This window comes from Impatiens glandulifera, chromosome 5, assembly GCF_907164915.1.
Source record: "Impatiens glandulifera chromosome 5, dImpGla2.1, whole genome shotgun sequence".
Taxonomy (NCBI): Eukaryota; Viridiplantae; Streptophyta; class Magnoliopsida; order Ericales; family Balsaminaceae; genus Impatiens; species Impatiens glandulifera.
Window position 1 is genome coordinate 29,698,072 of NC_061866.1, and position 20,201 is coordinate 29,718,272.

General features: G+C 35.1%; 2 protein-coding genes across 2 annotated transcripts; one reads left to right on the forward strand and one right to left on the reverse strand.

Annotated features, from left to right (window-relative positions):
- Window positions 1-2,451: 2,451 nt before the first annotated feature.
- Window positions 2,452-4,593, forward strand: LOC124938479 (pentatricopeptide repeat-containing protein At4g39620, chloroplastic-like). The gene is made up of 2 exons (XM_047478921.1): window positions 2,452-3,222; window positions 3,307-4,593. Exons 1-2 carry the CDS (start codon window positions 2,869-2,871, stop codon window positions 4,486-4,488), a joined length of 1,536 nt encoding a protein of 511 aa, XP_047334877.1. The 5' UTR covers window positions 2,452-2,868; the 3' UTR covers window positions 4,489-4,593.
- Window positions 4,594-6,481: 1,888 nt separating this feature from the next.
- LOC124939188 (QWRF motif-containing protein 7) lies at window positions 6,482-7,303 on the reverse strand. The gene is made up of 2 exons (XM_047479691.1): window positions 6,931-7,303; window positions 6,482-6,850 (listed from the first exon to the last, which is right to left on the reverse strand). Exons 1-2 carry the CDS (start codon window positions 7,090-7,092, stop codon window positions 6,482-6,484), a joined length of 531 nt encoding a protein of 176 aa, XP_047335647.1. The 5' UTR covers window positions 7,093-7,303.
- Between the last annotated feature and the right edge of the window lie 12,898 nt (window positions 7,304-20,201).

Sequence of the window (20,201 nt, forward strand, 5' to 3'; positions counted from 1 at the left end):
TAAAACGATACCATGAAGAAGTTTCAGGGAGAGAAATAAAGCAGCCGTAGAAGATAAATAAATGTAGCCGGAGAAGAGAAATAAATGACACCGGAGAAGTTTCAGATAGAGAAAGAAATGCAAAAATAAATGCAGCCGGAGAAGATAAATAAATAAATTGGTGAATTATTTTTTTCCTCTCTCTCGTAGTCACGTGGTAAGGCCATGTAGGATTCGTGGTATTGCTTTTGCTGAATATTCGTTGAGTTTATCATTCCTCTTCAAAGTTTATGTTCATTTTAAAATATAAAGGCATATTAACTTAGTTAATTAAAATGTTGTATAAAAATATTATTAGGTTGGAAGTTTAACACTGATATATGTATTGTTTTTAATTATATATATAATTTAATCGTTTCAAATCTTATAGGAAGATCAACCAACAAATTAATAACTCTGTCAGTTTATATTAACCTAATGCATTGTGTATTATGATGCAAAGAAACAAGTAATTTAAAAAAACTACAAATCTATATATATAATGATGTTTAATTTTTAAAGTGTCCAGATGACCAGGTCGAGAGCTGTGATTAATTTGAATATATATGTGAGAGTAAATGGATACTTGGGTCGGATTGTGGGTTGACCCACCCATAAACTTAAAATGGTTAAAAATAAAATAAAAAATGTTATATGTATGGTTCGAACTTGCAACCTAACAAAACAAGTATAACATTTTAACCAATTTGGCTAATAACACTTTATATTTTAAATTCAACACCAAGTTTGATGAACGCGGGACATTTTAACAATATAAGTTCAACTTTTTAACTAACTAATCTATATATATATAATGATGCTTAATTTTTAAAGTGTCCGGATTATTGGGTAAAGAGTTGTGGTTAATTTGAATATATATGTGAGAATTAATGGATACTTGGGTCGGATTCTGGGTTGACCCACCTATAAACTTAAAACGGTTAAATTCGAACTTGCAACCTGACAAAACAAGTACAACCCTTTAACCATCTAGGCTAATAACACTATATATTTTAAATTCAACACCAAATTTGATGAACGCGGGACATTTGAACAATATAAGTTCAACTTTTTAATGAACTAATATATATATATATATATATATATATATAATGATGCTTAATTTTTAAAGTGTTCGGATTATCGAATCGAGAGCTGTGGTTAATTTGTATATATATGAGAGTAAATTGATACTTGGGTCGGATTATGGGTTAAAAACGGTTAAAAATAAAATTAAAAATGTTATAGGTATGATTTGAATTTGCAACCTAACAAAACAAGTAGAACCCTTTAAACAACTAAGCTAATAACACTTTATATTTTAAATTCAACACCAAATTTGATGAACGCAACAGTCATCAATAGTTTTTAATCAGTCATAATTCTCTTTTGCTATTTTAATGGTAGTCTTTACATTTTTCCTTTCACTCATAGTATGGGGAAGAATTGGACTCTAGAGGTGATACTAAATGAGTTGAGGAATCAAACTGTACTATTTTAATGGTAGTCTTTACATTTTTTCTTTCACTCATAATATGGGGAAGAATTGGACTCTAGAGGTAAACTAAATGAGTTGAGAAATCAAACTGTATCAATTATTTTAGATATCATTTTGCAATGTGAGAGTAAATTGATATTTAAGTCGGATTGTGGGTTGACCCGCCATAAACTTAAAACAGTTAAAAATAAAATTAAAAATGTTATCACATTTTTAATGTAATATTTTTTTCACAATTTTTTTATATTATTACTCGTGCAAATGGACGAAGTAAATGCTAATTAGATTAATTGTTTCATCTGAATCCATTTTAGAGATCATTAAGAATCATTATTCAATTTCATTATTTCTCATATAAAATAAATCAATTTTACTATGAAATTTATGTACTTATTTTTGTCATCACTTTATTAAATGTGAAGTAAAATAATGAATTGTTTCATTTGGACTATTATTAGTATTATTTTTTAACTAGACATTTTTACTAAATAATATTAAATTAAATGTCCAATTACTAATAAACACAATTTAATAGATAACATCGTAAATATATTTATAAAAATTTACTTTGTAATAATATAATTTTTTTTATATATATTACACTATATATTCTAAAAAATACATATTATTTTATTAAATATTTTTTTTTAAAATATGGTATAACGATATTATGCAAGAATTCTTCAAAATTAATAATTATTAATGATAATAAAAAAAATCTTTGTAATAAAACAGGGAAGGAGACGGTAAATCTACAACCTTGATCCGCATCATTGTCATCCTTAGTAAAATGTCATGTTAATTTCTTAAATTAAAAAAAAAACCTAAAATACATTCCAAACAAGTCCAAATCACATAATACAAAAATTGGGCCTTGTTTGGTTTTGTCCCTTATTTTTTCCTCTATTTACCAAAAAAAAACTCAAGGATAACTCCGGTTCTGAGTTTGCCTTGGCACACCCTTTTTTGCTTTAAGCGAATCTGGTAAAGCGGCAGTGTATTATATCGGATACTTGCTTCTTCTTGGTGGCGGTGGCTGATTTAGCATCTCTCGCCGTCGGGGTTTCAGTTTGAGTAACACTACGCATCGTCTACCAGCTTGCGGAGGACGAGAGAGAGCCTTTTCCTGGCTTCATTTGTCGTTGAATTTCTTTTTTCATCTTACCGTATCCATCTTACAAAGAAACTGATGATAATTGGAGAAATTCAGTTGATAAATACGATAGCATTTCTTCATCGATTGGAAGATTCGGTTTCCACGATTCTTCAAGGAGTTGAAATTTCAGTGCCATCCATTCTTCCGTCATTAGGTTATATCATTTCTTACTATATATCTTCCGTACTGCAACAACATGCCTGTGGAAATATCATCTTGCTCTCTTCATCTTTCCCCTGTTTCGGCTATATCCTATAGTAAATCTAATTTCGCATCACAAAGTTCAAGATTTAATGCTCAGATATTGAATTCCAGGCAATTTAGTTCCAAAATTTATTGTCTTTCGACCCGTCCTGCGAAGAAATCAAGTATGAAAACAGACAAAATCCTGGAGACAAAGGAACTGGTTTCTCTTTTGATGAAGAATTTCAGTGACAAGCGACCGCTGATTACCACTCTAGATAAGTACGTTAAGGTCATGCGGGTGGATCATTGTTTCCTTCTCTTTGAAGAGCTTGGGAAAACTGATAAGTGGCTTCAGTGTCTCGAGGTTAGGGTTTTATGTAGCAACAGTATTAAGCTGATACACTTTTTTTTATCCAAATGAACTTGATTCAATTTGTTTCATTATTAGGTATTCAGGTGGATGCAGAAACAAAGATGGTATATGGCAGATAATGGAGTATATTCAAAGCTGATATCAGTTATGGGGAAGAAAGGTCAGACCAGAATGGCAATGTGGCTCTTCTCAGAGATGCGAAGTAGCGGCTGCAAGCCGGATACATCCGTTTACAATGCACTAATCACAGCCCATCTTCATTCTCGAGACAAATCGAAAGCTTTAAGCAAAGCAATTGGATATCTCGAAAAAATGAAAGGAATGGAAAGGTGTAAACCGAACATAGTCACATACAACATTCTCCTTAGAGCTTTCGCTCAAGCTCGAAACACCGTCCAAGTTGAATTATTGTTCAAAGATCTTGAAGAAAGCATCATCTCCCCCGATATATTCACTTTCAACGGCGTAATGGATGGATATGGAAAGAACGGGATGATAACTGAAATGGAGTCAATCCTCTCCCGAATGAAGAGCAAACAGATTAAGCCTGATGTCATCACGTTTAACTTGCTAATAGATGCTTACGGAAGGAAGCAAGAATTCGAAAAGATGGAGCAAGTCTACAAGAGCTTTCTTCGTTCTAAGGAGAAACCTACGATTTCCACTTTTAATTCCATGATTACTAACTATGGGAAAGCGCGGTTAAGGGAGAGGGCGGAGTTCATATTTAATAAAATGACTGAAATGGGATACGTTCCTAACTTCATTACTTATGAATGTTTGATTGTGATGTACGGTTATTGCGATTGTATATCGAGGGCTAGGGAGGTTTTCGATGAAATGGTGGGATCGGGTAAAGAAGTGAAGACTTCTACCCTTAATGTGATGCTTGATGCGTATTGTGTGAATGGTTTACAGAATGAAGCAGACAAGCTGTTTGGAAGTGCATCGAGTATTAGGGTTCCTGTTAATTCGTCTACTTATAAGCTTCTTTATAAGGCGTATAGTAAGGGGAATATGAAGGGTTTGTTGGAGAATTTGTTGAAGGAGATGGATAGAAATGGGGTGATTCCTAATAAGAGGTTTTTTCTTGATGCTTTAGGAGCGGTTGGATCTTCTTCTTCTTCTTCACAGACAAGGTTGGTTGGATCTTCTTCTTCACAGACAAGGTTGGCTGAATCTTCTTCTTCTTCTTCACAGACAAGATTGAAGTCGTCTACTTCTGTCAAAGCAAGGGAAGAAGAGGCTGCTGGCTAGCAAATGACATGAATATGGTAATCTATCTGTTCTCTTGTAGTGAACATGTATGTGAATTACAGATGACATTTTTTTAGTTATTCATTCCATTCTAGAGTTGATGCATATGCACAAATGAATGGGTTGAGATTCCAGAAACCTGTAACCTAGTTATTTATAGGTTAGATGAAAGGTAACCTATAATTTGCTCCCCAATTCCTCAAGAACAGAGACAAAAGGAGAAAAGAAGTCTCTTCTTGATCTTGAAATTCATAGCCTTTGTGATTTGAACCATTGAATATGATTATACCATGGACTCATGATAACTCATGATTTTAAGGTATATTATCATAAAGAAATGGAGCTTCATGTCTATTCTATCTTGTTGGAGTTTAGTTTACCAGTGAGAATTTGACTCAAGTTTCTTTTATCTGATTCTATAATGTTGGGTTTTACAAATGATTGGATTTCCATGAATCAATGATGAGTTGGTTAAGGACAACAAGTTTAATCTCCATTTAACAGTAGTCTTATTTGTTTGTTTTGATAAATAAATAAAATGGCTTGTTATGTTGTTAGTAGACAACCCATATAGTAAACATGAGTATGAATCTCTCTTATTCAGCTATCATAGCCCCTTTAAGGGTATGGTAAACATGAGAAACAATACATTAAAATCGCATTAAAATTAAACCAACCAAACTGAATTTCATACACTAAACAACACGAACAATTGACAAAAAATGAAGATCCAACAACTTCTACATGACTCCAAAGATAAATTTGGCCGAGTTCCAAGACAACGAGGGATGAAGTTGAAACATACGTTTGAAGGTTGTTTCTTGATATGACCAAAGAAGTCCAAGATATATTAGACACTTATTATATACTCTTGTTGAGGATAGGGCAATCCAAAATTTCCTTGAACTGGATGAAGGGTGCATATGTACCCAGATCTGAAGAAATACTAAATATATGTACAAGGGATGGGGAGCATGTGACCGGGTAGAATCCCCAGACTGAGATGACTCAATACATAAGTTTATAAAGAGATACAACCTGGAAATTATGCATAGCATGTGAAAAGCTTTGTATTAACCTTTTATGAGTAAATAATACTCTTAGCAAGTCTCTAAATCAATGTAAGAATTAAAAAACGGAAACTAGGATGGAAAAATAAAGAAAATAACCACTCCTAGAAGAGACCTGACCAATGCAAGCGCTTCCGAGGATATTTGAGCCTAAAAGCAAGAAGATGAGACCTCGAATTTTCCCATTCACAAGTCCTTTATTGTGTCATCAATTGTATTGCTTTGGTGTTTGACAGTGTTTGATATTCCTTACATATATACAACTTTGTTTCTATTAAAGTAGCATCCAATAAGTACTAAGGGTTTATCATCCTAACTAAACTTTCTTGCGACTAGTTTATCCTCATCATTTAATCATGGGTAAGAGACCAATGATCAAGAGTTCGATTCCTATTAGAAACGCATTAAAGTTGAAGTGGAGGGTGTGATGTCGTGCGCATAACAAGACGACTTGTTATATCCACCAATTGAAATGAAGATTGTTTCTTAAGCACATGAATTATTGCCTCATGTTTGTACAATCTTGATTCATTAGGCTTCGAAATATTTGTCCCATCTGCATCAGATTTACTCTTAAACTCCTCTCTTTTACCTGTCAAAAAAGCCTTAGTTCTTAGAAATATATTATTACTACTATTATTGTTTTTGTTATTATTTCAAATACATCATAACTAGCTTAAGAAGTAATCGAAATTTTAATATCAAAATACAAAAATGGACATGCTTCGATAGTGATAGAACTCAAAGTCAATGTCAATATTAAATCTCGAATCTCACCTCGAGAAAGGAAATTCTTGAGACCCATATATTGAGGTCTTCCAAGGATTGTTTTTGTAAATTCTCTAGAACTAATTTTAGCTCATTCGCAAAATAGCTTGCATCAACTAACTGCATTTCCACAAATAAAACGATTAATGTTTAGCTCATAAGAAGACTATTGTTTTGCTTTTTCGCTTATATTTTACCTGATGAAGATATATAATGCAAAATTGTTGAATATCATTCATGACATCCATAGCCGCATTCATCTCATCATAGATAGACAACACATCTCCCTTAGCACCATGAACCAAAGGGAGTCTGATCGATATTCCTGTGAGTTTTCTTGTCAATCTACTTACCCCTTCGATGTTCTTCGCTTCTATCTTTCCCCACTCTTCTAACAACCTAAGTTGCCCACTTAAAACCATCATAATCTTCATACCATTTCTAACTCTTTCCACTCTTTTTCGCTTCTCCACTATCGCGTTTCTCATTAATGATATCCTTACCCAAACATCAAACAATGTCTCCTGCAAACCAATCGACACAAGATCAGGACGTGTCAACAAAAATGCATAGTTTAATTCAATAAGATGTTTAACTTTTGTACCTCTGCAGTCTTTTTTGTATTCGATGTAACTAGTTTAGCTCGAGCATTAACAAATCTCCATTGTAACAATGCATTGTTAGCCATTCGAAATTGATGAAACTCGTCTTCTTGCATATGTGACACTTTTCTCTTTGGCTTAAAATACTTGAGAACTCCGTTCATTGCTCCATCGCTGAAATTCTTTAGTTTAATCGAAGTAGAATTTGTTGATTTGGGTACTATCGGTGTGGATTGTATGAATCTTCCCGGGGATAGTGCCCATGCTGATGGTGAGATTAATCCGTTCGATTTTGTTTTCTTAGCGGATGTTGTTTGTTCGTTGTTATTACTATAATCGTTGAGTTGTTGTACGTGTAAAACTGCATAGAATTCTAGGAATTTTCAATAAAATAGAATAGAAAAGAATATGTCTGTAGTTAATTACCACGATTGGAAGAGTGTTTCTTAAGAGCAATGCTCGGGTTTCTGGATATCGAATTGTTCAATTCATCTTTGCCTTTGCTTTTGGGTCTTGCGGTCGATTGGGACCGTTGGATCGGCCTCGGCGTTATTCCGGAGACTGAGGAAGCAACCGATGTGGTGGTTCTGGGAGTCGCTGCCGGTAGAGACCTGGAGGAGCTTCCGCTTCTGCTCCGAGACAGGCGAGGCGTTGGCGATGGAGCGGGCAGAGGCGGTGGATTCCGGCGAAGAGAGTGAGAATGAGTGTTCTGCATTGTGTAGAATTTTGTAAGTAGTTGACATATTATGCATTGAATTTGATCGATCCATTGGAATAAATAGCGGTTGATTGATTCTGCGAGGAAGAAGAAGGAAGACTTTGCTCCTGCCATGCCATGTAATAGAGCAATCATTGCTGCAAGGAGTTGAACGCACGTCGTTATAATATTTGTTCATATGATTAGGCTTATTTTCAAATTATGCTTTCTAATTTATTGGTTATCTGAATTGTTTTAGTTTGGAGTAATTTTTTCCCATTTGATAGTAGTTGATCGGAGATGGAATGAGAATTGTATTGGTGTCTTATTGGTGTCTCCGGCTTGATTTCGTCAAACACTAATAAATATATAATATCATAATTAATATATTTCATTAAATAGTCTTGGTTAAGAGATTAAAGATCACGAGTTGAATTCTCACTTAAAATATTTTAAATGAAAGTGAAAAGTCATGAATTTCAACTCATTATACGCATTTAGTTTTAATTGTACTCGAAAAGAGTTGCAGAAACAACCTTCTAACAAAATATTATTTTATTTTTATTTATTTATTTATAATTTATAAAACATAATATATATATATATATTGTTTAGGGATTTTCCATACAACATTAAATGGGATGATAAATGTACTTCTACTCCATTGTCATTTTTGATTCATATTCCATAGTCATGAATGAATAGTTTAAGAAACATATATTTACAAAATGACTTAAATCAACTATATATATATATATTTGAATTCTACCTCAACTTTCAACTTATGCATTCAAATTTAAATATATATTATAAAATACTATTTGTAATGTTTAATCTAACAATTTTGGAATGGGTCATACCAGCCTTTACCAGGAGAGGCTCTTGATTGAGATGTGTAAAACCCTACAATATTTTAGTGAATCATTTAGATAGAACAAAACGAAAGGGATTTTCAAACAAATTTTGACATGTTTGTCTCAATATCATTATTTCTATCTAATTCTTTGGAGGAGGTGAGTAGTGAATTATGTCACATGATTCTCATCTACAAAAGAGATTGTAAACTTAATCCATGAGTTGAGGGTTAAGTAGAGTTGAATTCTAATCAAAATCCTTATCTCGAATTATTCAAAAAGAATTCATTTGGACACTTTAATTTCCTTATATTCAATAGTTTGTTTCTAGTTTCATTCTAAATCACTTTGGGATGTCGATAAAATTACCTAATCCATTAATAAATCTTGTTACCATTTAAAAAACAAGTATGGTTAAAAGTCAGTTTATCATAACCAAACCAAACAAAATTAAAAAAAAAAATTACACTTCATATTTTAAAATAAGGTAAAGTTTTGTGGAACTGTAGACACTTATTAAAACCAATCTTGATTATCATGAAGTGTAGAATATTCTCTCACAATCAATATATGAAGGTCAGAAATCTATAAAAGAAAATCTTCAAATCTAATGAAAGATTCAATAAGGGATGTTTAAGATTCTTAGGATGAATCAATTTTATTGTGATTTATTGTAAATATTTTAAGTTGTACAAATATAAAATACATATAATAATAATATAAAAATCAACTTTTTGATGTCCTTATTACATTACAATCTGGGTCACGTAGATCCTTCTTATCTAATGATTATGATAGCAAGATTATGTTTTAATTTTATAACAGATATTATAGAAGCGAGAACTAAATAACCTATCAACATCCCTTATTTCAAAATCAGGTGATAAAGATCTTATTGGAATAGTCAATAATATTAATATGATATAATTTAAAACCTCCATGAAAAAGGTCTGGAATGGAAGAGGGATGGAAGGGAAATTGGATGAAATGACCCTACAAATAAGGCTATTTGCATCCGTGGTCACCAGATAATTGAAATTGATCTGGTGACCACTTAATTTTTTTTGGACGAAATTACCCTTTTCGCGTAACGCGAAGGGACTTCGCGTTTCGCGAAGTGAGACTCTGTGAAAAGTCCAGAATACCCTTACTATATAATAAAATCCGGCCATCTTTTTTCATTTCTTTTCTTCTTCTTCTCTCTCTTCCCTTCCTCTTTTCTCCTCCTTCTCTCTAATCTCGCCGGCGACGGAGTTCAACGGCGGCACTCAATGAGCTCCACGACGAGCACAAGCACTGTAACAATTGGTAAGTTTATGTATTTCAAGTTTATTGTTGTTCATTTATGCATTTTCGAATCACTGCGTTGTTTAGGGTTTCATCTGATGATACTTCCCGTTTCGCGAAGTACTTCCCGTTTCGCTAAGTACTTCCCGTTTCGCTAAGTACTTCCCGTTTCGCTAAGTACTTCCCGTTTCGCGAAGGGTTTCCATTTCACAGTATTAATTATCCCGTTTCCAATTTATCTTGCAGCCGAAGTTTTCGTTTTCTATAATGGAGAGTGGAAAGTTGATGCTAATGGAATATGGTTTTTTGATGCCTCTTCAATCAAAACATTGGATTTACCCCAAAGTACTCGTTATGCTGAATTAATTGATAAACTCCATGAAAGACTTCAAGTGCAGAAATCTACCTATGATTTAGTGCTGCAAGTGAAGTATGATATTCCGAATATCACAAATCCTAAACCCGTTTTTATTGAAGATGATGAGGATCTGAACATATATTTATCACGCTTGATTTTGGGTAGAACTGTGTCACCATTGTTTGTGTCTGTAGTAGAGAAGTCACAATTTACTAAAGAAAAGATACCACTACTTACCTACCCAACTCAAGAAAGTATTCTCCCACAATTTACTCAGAAAATTGTACCAGAAGCTTTACCCTCGGAGGTCTTTGTTGAAAGTAATGAAGCCGGAGATAACTCTTTGCCTCACATCCCACTTACTCAGGACTTGCATGCATCGTTACCTACACCGCATAGTGCGAGAAGAGCATCAACGGGTACACCTACTAGTGCAAGAAGATCATCATTTGGTACACCAAGTAGTGCAAGAAGGTCATCATTTGGTACACCATCGACAGACATATCACCCACAGACATATCACCGACAGACATATCACCGACAGACATATCACCGACAGACCCCTCATTTGCGTTGGCGTTAACTACTGAAACTGTATTGGAAGTCGGTGCCTTCTTTGAAAATAAAAAAGAACTACAACTGATGCTATATAAATATGCGATGGCTAATCATTTTGAATTCAAGGTGGAGAAGTCAAGAAAACATCTTTGGTATGTGAAATGTTTGGATGAGAAATGCAAATGGAGATTGCGTGCCGTGAAAGGTAAATTATCTGAGATGTTTGAGATCCGGAAATTCGACCAACAACACTCATGCTCAGTTCTATCTAGGCCAGAGAAAAAAATGCAAACACCAGCATGGGTTATTGGGCAGTGCGTGAAGAGTAAGTATATGGACCATCACCATAATCACTTGCCTAAGAAAATAATTGAAGACATGCAGGCAACTTATGGGGTAAATTTGACTTATAATAAGGCTTGGAGGGCTAGGGAAATGGCATTAGTGGCGGTGCGAGGAACGGTTGAGGATTCATATGAAAAATTACCCTCATACTTATACATGTTGGAGAAGCATAATCCTGGTACCATAACAGACATCCAAACAGACGAGTTCGGGCACTTCAAGTATATGTTCATGTCCCTAGGCCTCTCTATTAGGGGTTTCAAAGCATTTTGTCGTCCCGTATTGTGTGTTGATGCCAGTTTTCTTAAGCACAAGGTGGGAGGTCAACTATTGGTGGCTATTGCATTAGATGCTAATGAACAATTATATCCTGTCGCATTCGGAGTTGTTGATTCAGAGAATAATAACTCTTGGACTTATTTTATGCAAAAATTGAGAGAAGCAATTGGATTAGTTGATGATCTCGTCTTCGTATCCGATAGACACCCAAGCATCGCCAATGCCTTATGTGCTGTTTTTCCAGAAGCATACCACGGTGCGTGCACATATCACATAAAGATGAATATCAACGCGAAATTCAAAACTGATAATTGTCATATGGAGTTTGATATGGCTTCTCGTGCGTACACCGTCCACGAATTCAATCGTTTTTTTGACAAGATAAGGGTTAAAGATAATAGGATTGCTGCCTATTTGGAAGAAATTGGATTTCAAAGATGGAGTAGAGCATTTTTCCCCGGTAAGCGATACAATCAACTAACAAGCAATTATGCTGAGAGTTTTAATAGTCAGAGCAGGGAAGCCAGAAAGTACCCCATTTCCTCAATGGCGGAGTATTTAAGAGTGACAATACAAGGTTGGTTTAATGAGAGAAGAGAAAGAGCGTCCAACCACCGAGAAGTGTTATCTCCAACATATGAAAAGTGGTTACGTGAGGGATTCGAGAAGGCTAGATTCTATACAGTATCATCGCTTAACCGATTCGAGTTTTATGTGCATGACAATCAGTCTCATTTTAAAGTCAATTTGAAAGACATGAACTGCACTTGTAGGGTATTTGAAGTTTCTGGTCTTCCTTGTACTCATGCAATGGCTGCTGCCCGTCACCGCAATTTGGTTTGTTATGACTTTTGTTCAAGGTATTATTCAGCTCACATGTTCAATCTATTTAACCAATTGTTTAATCGTTTTATTTTCCATTCTTACAGATATTACACAACTGAATCTTGGATGAATGCATATGCGGAGACATGTTACCCTGCTGGTGATGAAGACGATTGGGATATTCCCGAAATGATCAAGGAACGAGTATGTCTAAAACCACCCGTGAAGGTTAAGAAAGGGCGTCTACTGCAAAAGCATCATCATCTAAGCATCATGACTCATCTTCTCAACAGCACGAGCCATCATCTCAAGGTGAGGTACGTAAGGCTCCGAGACGATGCACCTCATGTGGTGGACTAGGACATAATAGGGCCACATGCAAAGCAGTCATGCCTGCTCCATCTACTGCAAAAGCATCATCATCTAAGCATCATGACTCATCTTCTCAACAGCACGAGCCATCATCTCAACAATATGAGCCTTTAGATTGATTGGGATTGGGATAAGTTGTATAAGTGTTTTGGATAAGTTGTATTATGTTTTGGATAATTTGTATTATGTTTTGGATATGTTGTATTATGTTTTGGATATGTTGTATTATGTTTTGGATAAGTTGTACTCGGATAAGTTGAACTCGGATAAGTTGTAATCGGATAAGTTGTAATCTGTATGTTGTATCTAGTTTATCTGCTTACTGTAGGAGCACTTAACGCTTCGTTAAGTACTTAACGCTTCGTTAAGTACTTAACGCTTCGTTAAGTACTTAACGCTTCGTTAAGTACTTAACGCTTCGTTAAGTACTTAACGCTTCGTTAAGTACTTAACGCTTCGTTAAGCGCTTCGTTAAGTAAAACTGGGTTTAAGTGAGTTTAAGTTAGTTACTTGGTACATTGATTTATATGTTCAATTCTTTGGTTTTTAAAATATCAGACTACCAACAAACCAGACTACATTAAAACTAAAAATATTTTAACATGAAATGTAACTTAAGTTGAAGTTCTACCCAAAAAGTAATACAAGTTCAGAATACATAAGCACAAGTCAAGTTCTATCCAAAAATCAATAAACCATTACAATACAAACTAAGGTTCTGTAATTTGATGAAATAACCGGACCGCCATCTTTTGTCGAAAAAACTCCATTTCATTGGAAGTCACCTTCTCTACACCTAAACCAGCAGTCAAGTATTCCATGTGCATAAGCATAAATACACCACAATCCCCACTTTCATCTGCTCTAGGGACTTCCCCATATTTGGCGACTGCATTTTTGGCTGGGTGTGGCAACCTTTTATATGTCAGTTTCTGGAAATTGAAATTAGGATACCGTTTTAGCTCAGCATCACTGGCTCCCATTGCATATATTCGTGGAAACATCTCACACAAAGGTCTCATGTATGGATCGAGATTCCTATAAATACTCGAGTCGCAGTCATAAACGTCAATGTGATTATCTTGTACACGAACGACGCACAGTACCCAATGCTTGTTGCCAATGTTCAAAGGCACGTAAATATCGTCTACGTGTGGCCATTCAGGCATATGTCTATGAGGCGCTCCCCAGAAGTACTGAGAAAAGACGTCTGATATTGGAAAATTTTCAGGATCTTGTTTATAGTTCGGGTACTCTCGCCTCATCATATCTGCTAATAAGCAATCCCCTATTGATACTTTACAATGTTTATATGTCTTGGGATATTGCTCAATCCTTTTGCGCAACAAGTGGCACACTGCGTCGATTTCCTACAAAAGGCAGCATATATCAAAAACCTTATTCATAAGTTAAAGAATTAATATGAAATGCAAGACTTACAGGATCTTTAAGCCATGTGGACTTTGTTAGAACTCTAACAAACAACTTCTTTCGTGCTTCGCAAGTAAACACAGTCTTTGTCTCATCATTGGTAGCTTCATCTTTCAACCAATTCTGTAATTGAACCAACAACTCATCATCAAATTTTTGAAGGGGATTGATAGTTAATGGATCATTCGTCTTTGGCTGTTTTGACAAAGAAGGGTTGGTGTAGTCTTCATCTTTCTTCTGCTTCCTCACTCTTTTTTTGGGAACTACTCCTTTAGGTGGAGTGTTGTATAATTGGAAGTCATCATCATCGTTCTCATCATTCCCAGCCCTCGAATCCTTCCCATCCTTCCCATCGTTCTCATCCTTCCCATCCGTGGCATCCTTCTCAACCTTGACTTTCTTCTCAACCTTCCCAACCTTGAGTTTAACCTTCCCAACCTTGGCTTTCTTCTCAACCTTCTCAACCTTGACCTTATCCTTCTTTTTCTCAATTATTTCTTGCATCATATCGGAGAGCAACATCTCCCCACCATCCACCTTTACATCATTCTCAGTCTCACCACCATCCACCTTCACATCAGTCTCAATCTCCCCACCATCCTCCTTTACATCATTCTCAGTCTCACCACCATCCACCTTCACATCAGTCTCAATCTCCCCACCATCCTCCTTCACATTAACACTCTCAGTTTTATCCTCCACCTTCACACCATCCACCTTCACATCGTCCACCTTCACATCGTTCTCAATCTCCCCACCATCCACCTTCACATTAACACTCTCAGTTTTATCCTCCACCTTCCGATCCGTCATCTCCATCTCATTCGTTATCATCTCCTCCACCTTCCCATCCTGCAAAAATAGAATAATAGTGTGGTCAGCGTTTACTTCCCGAAACATATGACTTCGCTAAGTAAAACTTACTTCAGTTATATCCTCCACCTTCTCACTCTCCTCCTCCACCTTCCCATCCTTCATCTCCATCTCATTCGTCTTCATCTCCTCCACATTCCCTTCCTGCAAAAATAAAACAACAGTGTGGTTAGTTAAGAACAACAAAAGATAATTACTTAACGAAGCGTTAAGTACTTAACGAAGCGTTAAGTACTTAACGAAGCGTTAAGTACTTAACGAAGCGTTAAGTACTTAACGAAGCGATAAGTACTTAACGAAGCGATAAGTACTTAACGAAGCGTTAAGTACTTAACGAAGCGTTAAGTACTTAACGAAGCGTTAAGTACTTAACGAAGCGATAAGTATCTTCATCTTACCTCAGTCTTGCCCTTCTTTTCCAATTTGCTCTTCTTCTTCTTCTTCTTCCTCTCCTCCTCCATACTATCTAATTTGACAATTAACGTGGCCATCCTTTGGTTGGATTTGGCTAATAACTGTTCGCACATACTAACAACCAACTTTTTCATATAAGCCTTGTGATTTGTTTGAGTTTCTTCGTAAGCTGTTTTCATCTCTTTGAGCTCCTCCTTCACCTCTTTGATGAGTTCCTCCTTCAGCGCTTTTACCTCCTCTTTCAGCTCTTCACATTTACATCCAACAGAAGATGTTGGAGGTAATCCAGGACTAGTAGCGGATGGAGGGCTAGGAATGTGGGCAGGACTAGATTCATAAGCAAGCTTCCTCTTCAGGTTTACGGCTTCTTTGAGATTAAGCGCAGCCTTTCTCTTCCGGGTGTTTGGTTTGGAAGTAGGTTCTTCATGTTCATCCTCAGGTTCACTTCCCTCCTCTTCATCATCATAATCCTCCTTCACTAACTTCCCTTCTGTAAATCCCTCAAAAAATTCATCAGTTGACTCATCTATTTGTTCAAAGTCCTCACCACTGTATAACCTCTTCTCCATGGAGGACTCTTCCATCTCAGTCAGATCCGTTGTCTCCAGGACAGTCTTTATCTCGATCAAGGTGTTCTTCCTGTTGGAATGATAGACTAACAACCTTGGGCGTAGAGGATCATTAAGCTCATTCTTTCTAGCAAATTTAGGAACAAAACCTTTGATGACCTCATATGTCCACACTTGAAATGCCAGTGCAAACCCATAAATGTTATAAGCAAAAGGAGCATAAGGATCAGTAGTACTCTTCTTCTTCTTCTTATAATATGTGTGACTGAGATGTCTCATGTTCTTGTTCAAACCCTTGAGGGTGGCTCTAAAGGTCACTTTCCCCCAAGGAAATCGGAGGAAACTTTCCTCGTCTTCGACCATGTGGAGGATTTTGGCAAATACCACCCTCCTTGGGTCAAATGAAAATAGGTACAGGCAAATCAAGCATACCAGCCCCATCTTCCAGGCATCTTCCTTATCTCTACATCTCAAAAAAGCAGTCTCCAAGTCTTGCATTACTACACTCGACTTCCCTTTAAAATATTTTACCAACAGAGGTGGACAACCTCGGCATTCTTCTTCGTTCACCTCAGGAAACCTTCCGAAGTTTAGGCCCGTCACCAAGGCGTACTCTTTCATACCAAACACAAGTTCTTGCCCATTGATATTGAAAGTAATCTCCTTGGAGGTTGAGGTTACCCTCCTAAGCAACATGTGATGTACAATAGTTCCTGAGAACTGCAACACTGGGGCAGAGACTATATATCGGAATTGGGTATTGTACACCTTCTCCACAAGATCCATTTCCTCAAACTTCGTTACAATCTTCTTAAGGCAGAGGGCGCTTTTCCAAGAAATCCGTCCAGGGAAATCAGGAACGGTGGTTTCTGCCATCTACAAAAGGAACAACAACAAAAATGTAAGATCATATACATAGACCACATCAAACGTTAAGTACTTAACGAAGCGTTAAGTACTTAACGAAGCGTTAAGTACTTAACGAAGCGTTAAGTACTTAACGAAGCGTTAAGTACTTAACGAAGCGTTAAGTACTTAACGAAGCGTTAAGTACTTAGCGAAGCGTTAAGTACTTAGCGAAGCGTTAAGTACTTCGCGAATCCCTGAACCAGAAACAATAACCAACAACCAGAAACAAACATGCAAATATAATGCAATAATCAATAACCAGAAACAAACATTAAACGCTAAACCTAACCAAATAAACTGAAACAGCCAAAACCCTAAAACTAAACATGCAAATATGAAAACCCATAACCAAAAAAAGACATGCAACAACCAAAATAAAACTAACCTGAGATTTATGGGGAATAAATGATAGAGAGGGAGGACACGAGGGGGACGGGAAGATCGGCCTTGTCAATGTGTTCTTCAGTGAGACGGTTGTAGAGAGAGAGGAATCGAGAGGATAGAAGAGGGAAAGAAATGAATGTCCAAATGTTTTATTTTTTAAAATATATGGTATGGCGCGTGCATATACGCGCGCCTCTTCGTCTTCCTACGCGCGCGTGCCGAAGCGTTAAGTACTTAACGAAGCGTTAAGTACTTAACGAAGCGTTAAGTACTTAACGAAGCGTTAAGTACTTAACGAAGCGTTAAGTACTTAACGCTTCGCTAAGTACATAACGCTTCGCTAAGTACTTAACGCTTCGTTAAGTAACTAGCAGAAACGATATCATCTGCAAATATCATCACAGCCAAAAGAACAATCAATAAGATGAACCAATATGAACTAATAAACCAATATATGAACAAATATGAACATATATGAACAAATATAACCCAATATGAACAAATATGATTCAATATGAACAAATATCACCAAAAAGAACATATTTAGGGTTAGGGTTTCATTAAGAAATACAAATAAGAACATAAATCTGTTATACAAACATAGATTCGGGGATTAGGTTTCTTATCTTGTAGATTTCATTCATAATAGTCGAAGTCGCCGGAGTTTACGCCGCCGGCGACAAAATCCGGAGGAAAGAAAGGAGGAGAGAGAAAGAAAATGAGAGAAATGAAAAAATTTGAGTATATATATCAAGACTGTTTCACTTCGCGAAACGCGAACTCCCTTCGCGTTACGCGAAAAGGGTAAAATCGTCAAAAAAAAAAATAAGTGGTCATCAGATCAAAAATTATTAAACATTACCACGGATGCAAATAGCCTTATTTGGGGGGTCATTTCATCCAATTTCCCGGATGGAAGGGATAAGTATAAAACCTTATTTATATATATATATATATATATATATATATATATATATATATATATATATATATATATATATATATATATATATATATATATATATATATATATATATATATATATATATATATATATATATATATATATATATATATATATATATATATATATATATATATAACTGAAAATAACTTTTATTAAAATGATGAAACATATAAAAAAGCACAATATTATAACAACAGTAGTTATAAATTCTTAAAAAGAAATATAGATATATATAGCCGGCCCTAAGAATTTAAATTTTTGTGCTCCTAAAATAATAACTATATTCTTTTATTTTTTAAATTTTAATAATATAAAATAAGTTATAAATGATTAATATATTATAATACTTATATATATTGTATAATATATTTAAGATTAAAAAAAAATGAATAATATAATATATAATTAATAATAGTATTAAATATTAAAAAAATGGGACTTATAAAGATAGACCCTATGCAACTGTATATGTTGCTTTACCTGAGGGCCGACCCTATATATATATATAAATATTACCTTCACCCACGAACGAGAAATGAATAAAACATTAAATATTATATCAAACAACATATATTTTATACTCAAAATGACACTCAAACAATTTCATTATATAATCATAACAATATAGTAAGCCTACTATGGGGAAATCATAATTCTTAACTAATAAATAAATCGAAAAATATAGTGTTTTTTTTTTGGAAAAATAGCTTAACGCTATTTCATTAAAAAACCAAAAAGTGGGAGAGGGTCAAAATCAAAGTTAGACAATCTCTATCTTTAATTAAAAGATGACAAACAACGACTCTAGAGTATTTGATTGGAAACAAACAAACAAAGATTATAGTAACAAAAAACAAAAGCATACAAGACCTACAATTTCAAAATTCTAATTATGTTGTGAACTTTCTCTTTGACTACTTTTACTCTACTTTAGAATCCCATTTTGCATTCCTCGAAATCCAATTTGTATTTCTCGAATTCCAACGATTATATTTACGTCGCATCCTGATCTGTTTGGATCTAGGATTTACTATATTGGTGATTGAACTGTTGCATATGATGATGTTTGTTTGTGAGTTGCGCATTCATTGGCTTCAATTTTGCCCTGAGTTGTTTCGATCTACTTTCGTAGTCTCCTCTTCACTTTCCTCCACTGCTTTTCTATCACTTCCATCTTCTAAATTTTCCATTGTTTTCATCCCCTGATCTTTCACATTTTTCTTCCTCTAATTTTTCTTCATTTTACCCTCTAATTCTTCTTCTTTATCTGATTCTTCATCTTCTCCTTTCTCCGATTTTTCATCTTCTCCTTCTTTTGAATCCTCAACATTTTCATCATCTGCTTCTTCATCTTTAGTTTCCTCTAAATGCTTTCCAGTTCCCGATTCTTAATTTTCATTTTCCTGGGCTTTCTCATTATACTTCTAAACTTTTAGGCTATCCTTCTGTTTCTGAACTCTCAAGATTTCATGCTGTTCTTCAATTATTTTTTCACATTGATTACTCACATGTTCAAAAGTATTGTAGAATGCACATCTATTTGACCTCCATTCATATGAAATATCCATGACTGTGGGCTTACCTCTTCTGTCAATAATTGTCATTTTTACTGGTAGAGTACTTTTAGGGTGCACTTCAATGCTTATCCTAATATATGTGATGTGTTCTCTTTTTCCGTGATTGTGTCCATATATAATGGTTTTCCCAATAGACTATCAAAATGACTAAGTGCATCTGCATTGTACATATGAGTCGGAATGTTCCTTAGTTTGAACCAAATTTAAGTCGTTTCTTTCGGTTTGCTACGTAGGTTCATTCCTTAAGACCATCTTTCAAGCTTCATGCAATTTGACCCAATATAAGTATGCCCCAACTTCAGAATATTCTCCAGATGTTTTCCCTACTTCAACTTTAGAAAATAAAGATCATTGCTATTTGTAAATACATTTTCCAGTCTAATGTGCTACCATTGCTTTAGCAAGGCATCCTTAATGATCAGGAAAGATACATGATTTTTTCAATATAGTTACCAACAACTACATATTCCCACTCTTTAATGCATTTCTCTTCAACTTCAAGGTTAATTTAAACTCAAAAGGAGATTTGAGAATCTCAACCTTTGGTTTAAAATCCCCCAAGTAAAGTTTGCT

Coding starts and splice junctions, on each gene's coding strand:
- LOC124939188 (XM_047479691.1), bottom strand. CDS start 7,092: ATGAACGGAGTTCTCAAGTATTTTAAGCCAAAGAGAAAAGTGTCACAT. Junction 6,851..6,930: donor ATACAAAAAAGACTGCAGAG/GTACAAAAGTTA, acceptor ATTGGTTTGCAG/GAGACATTGTTTGATGTTTG.
- LOC124938479 (XM_047478921.1), top strand. CDS start 2,869: ATGCCTGTGGAAATATCATCTTGCTCTCTTCATCTTTCCCCTGTTTCG. Junction 3,223..3,306: donor AGTGGCTTCAGTGTCTCGAG/GTTAGGGTTTTA, acceptor TTTCATTATTAG/GTATTCAGGTGGATGCAGAA.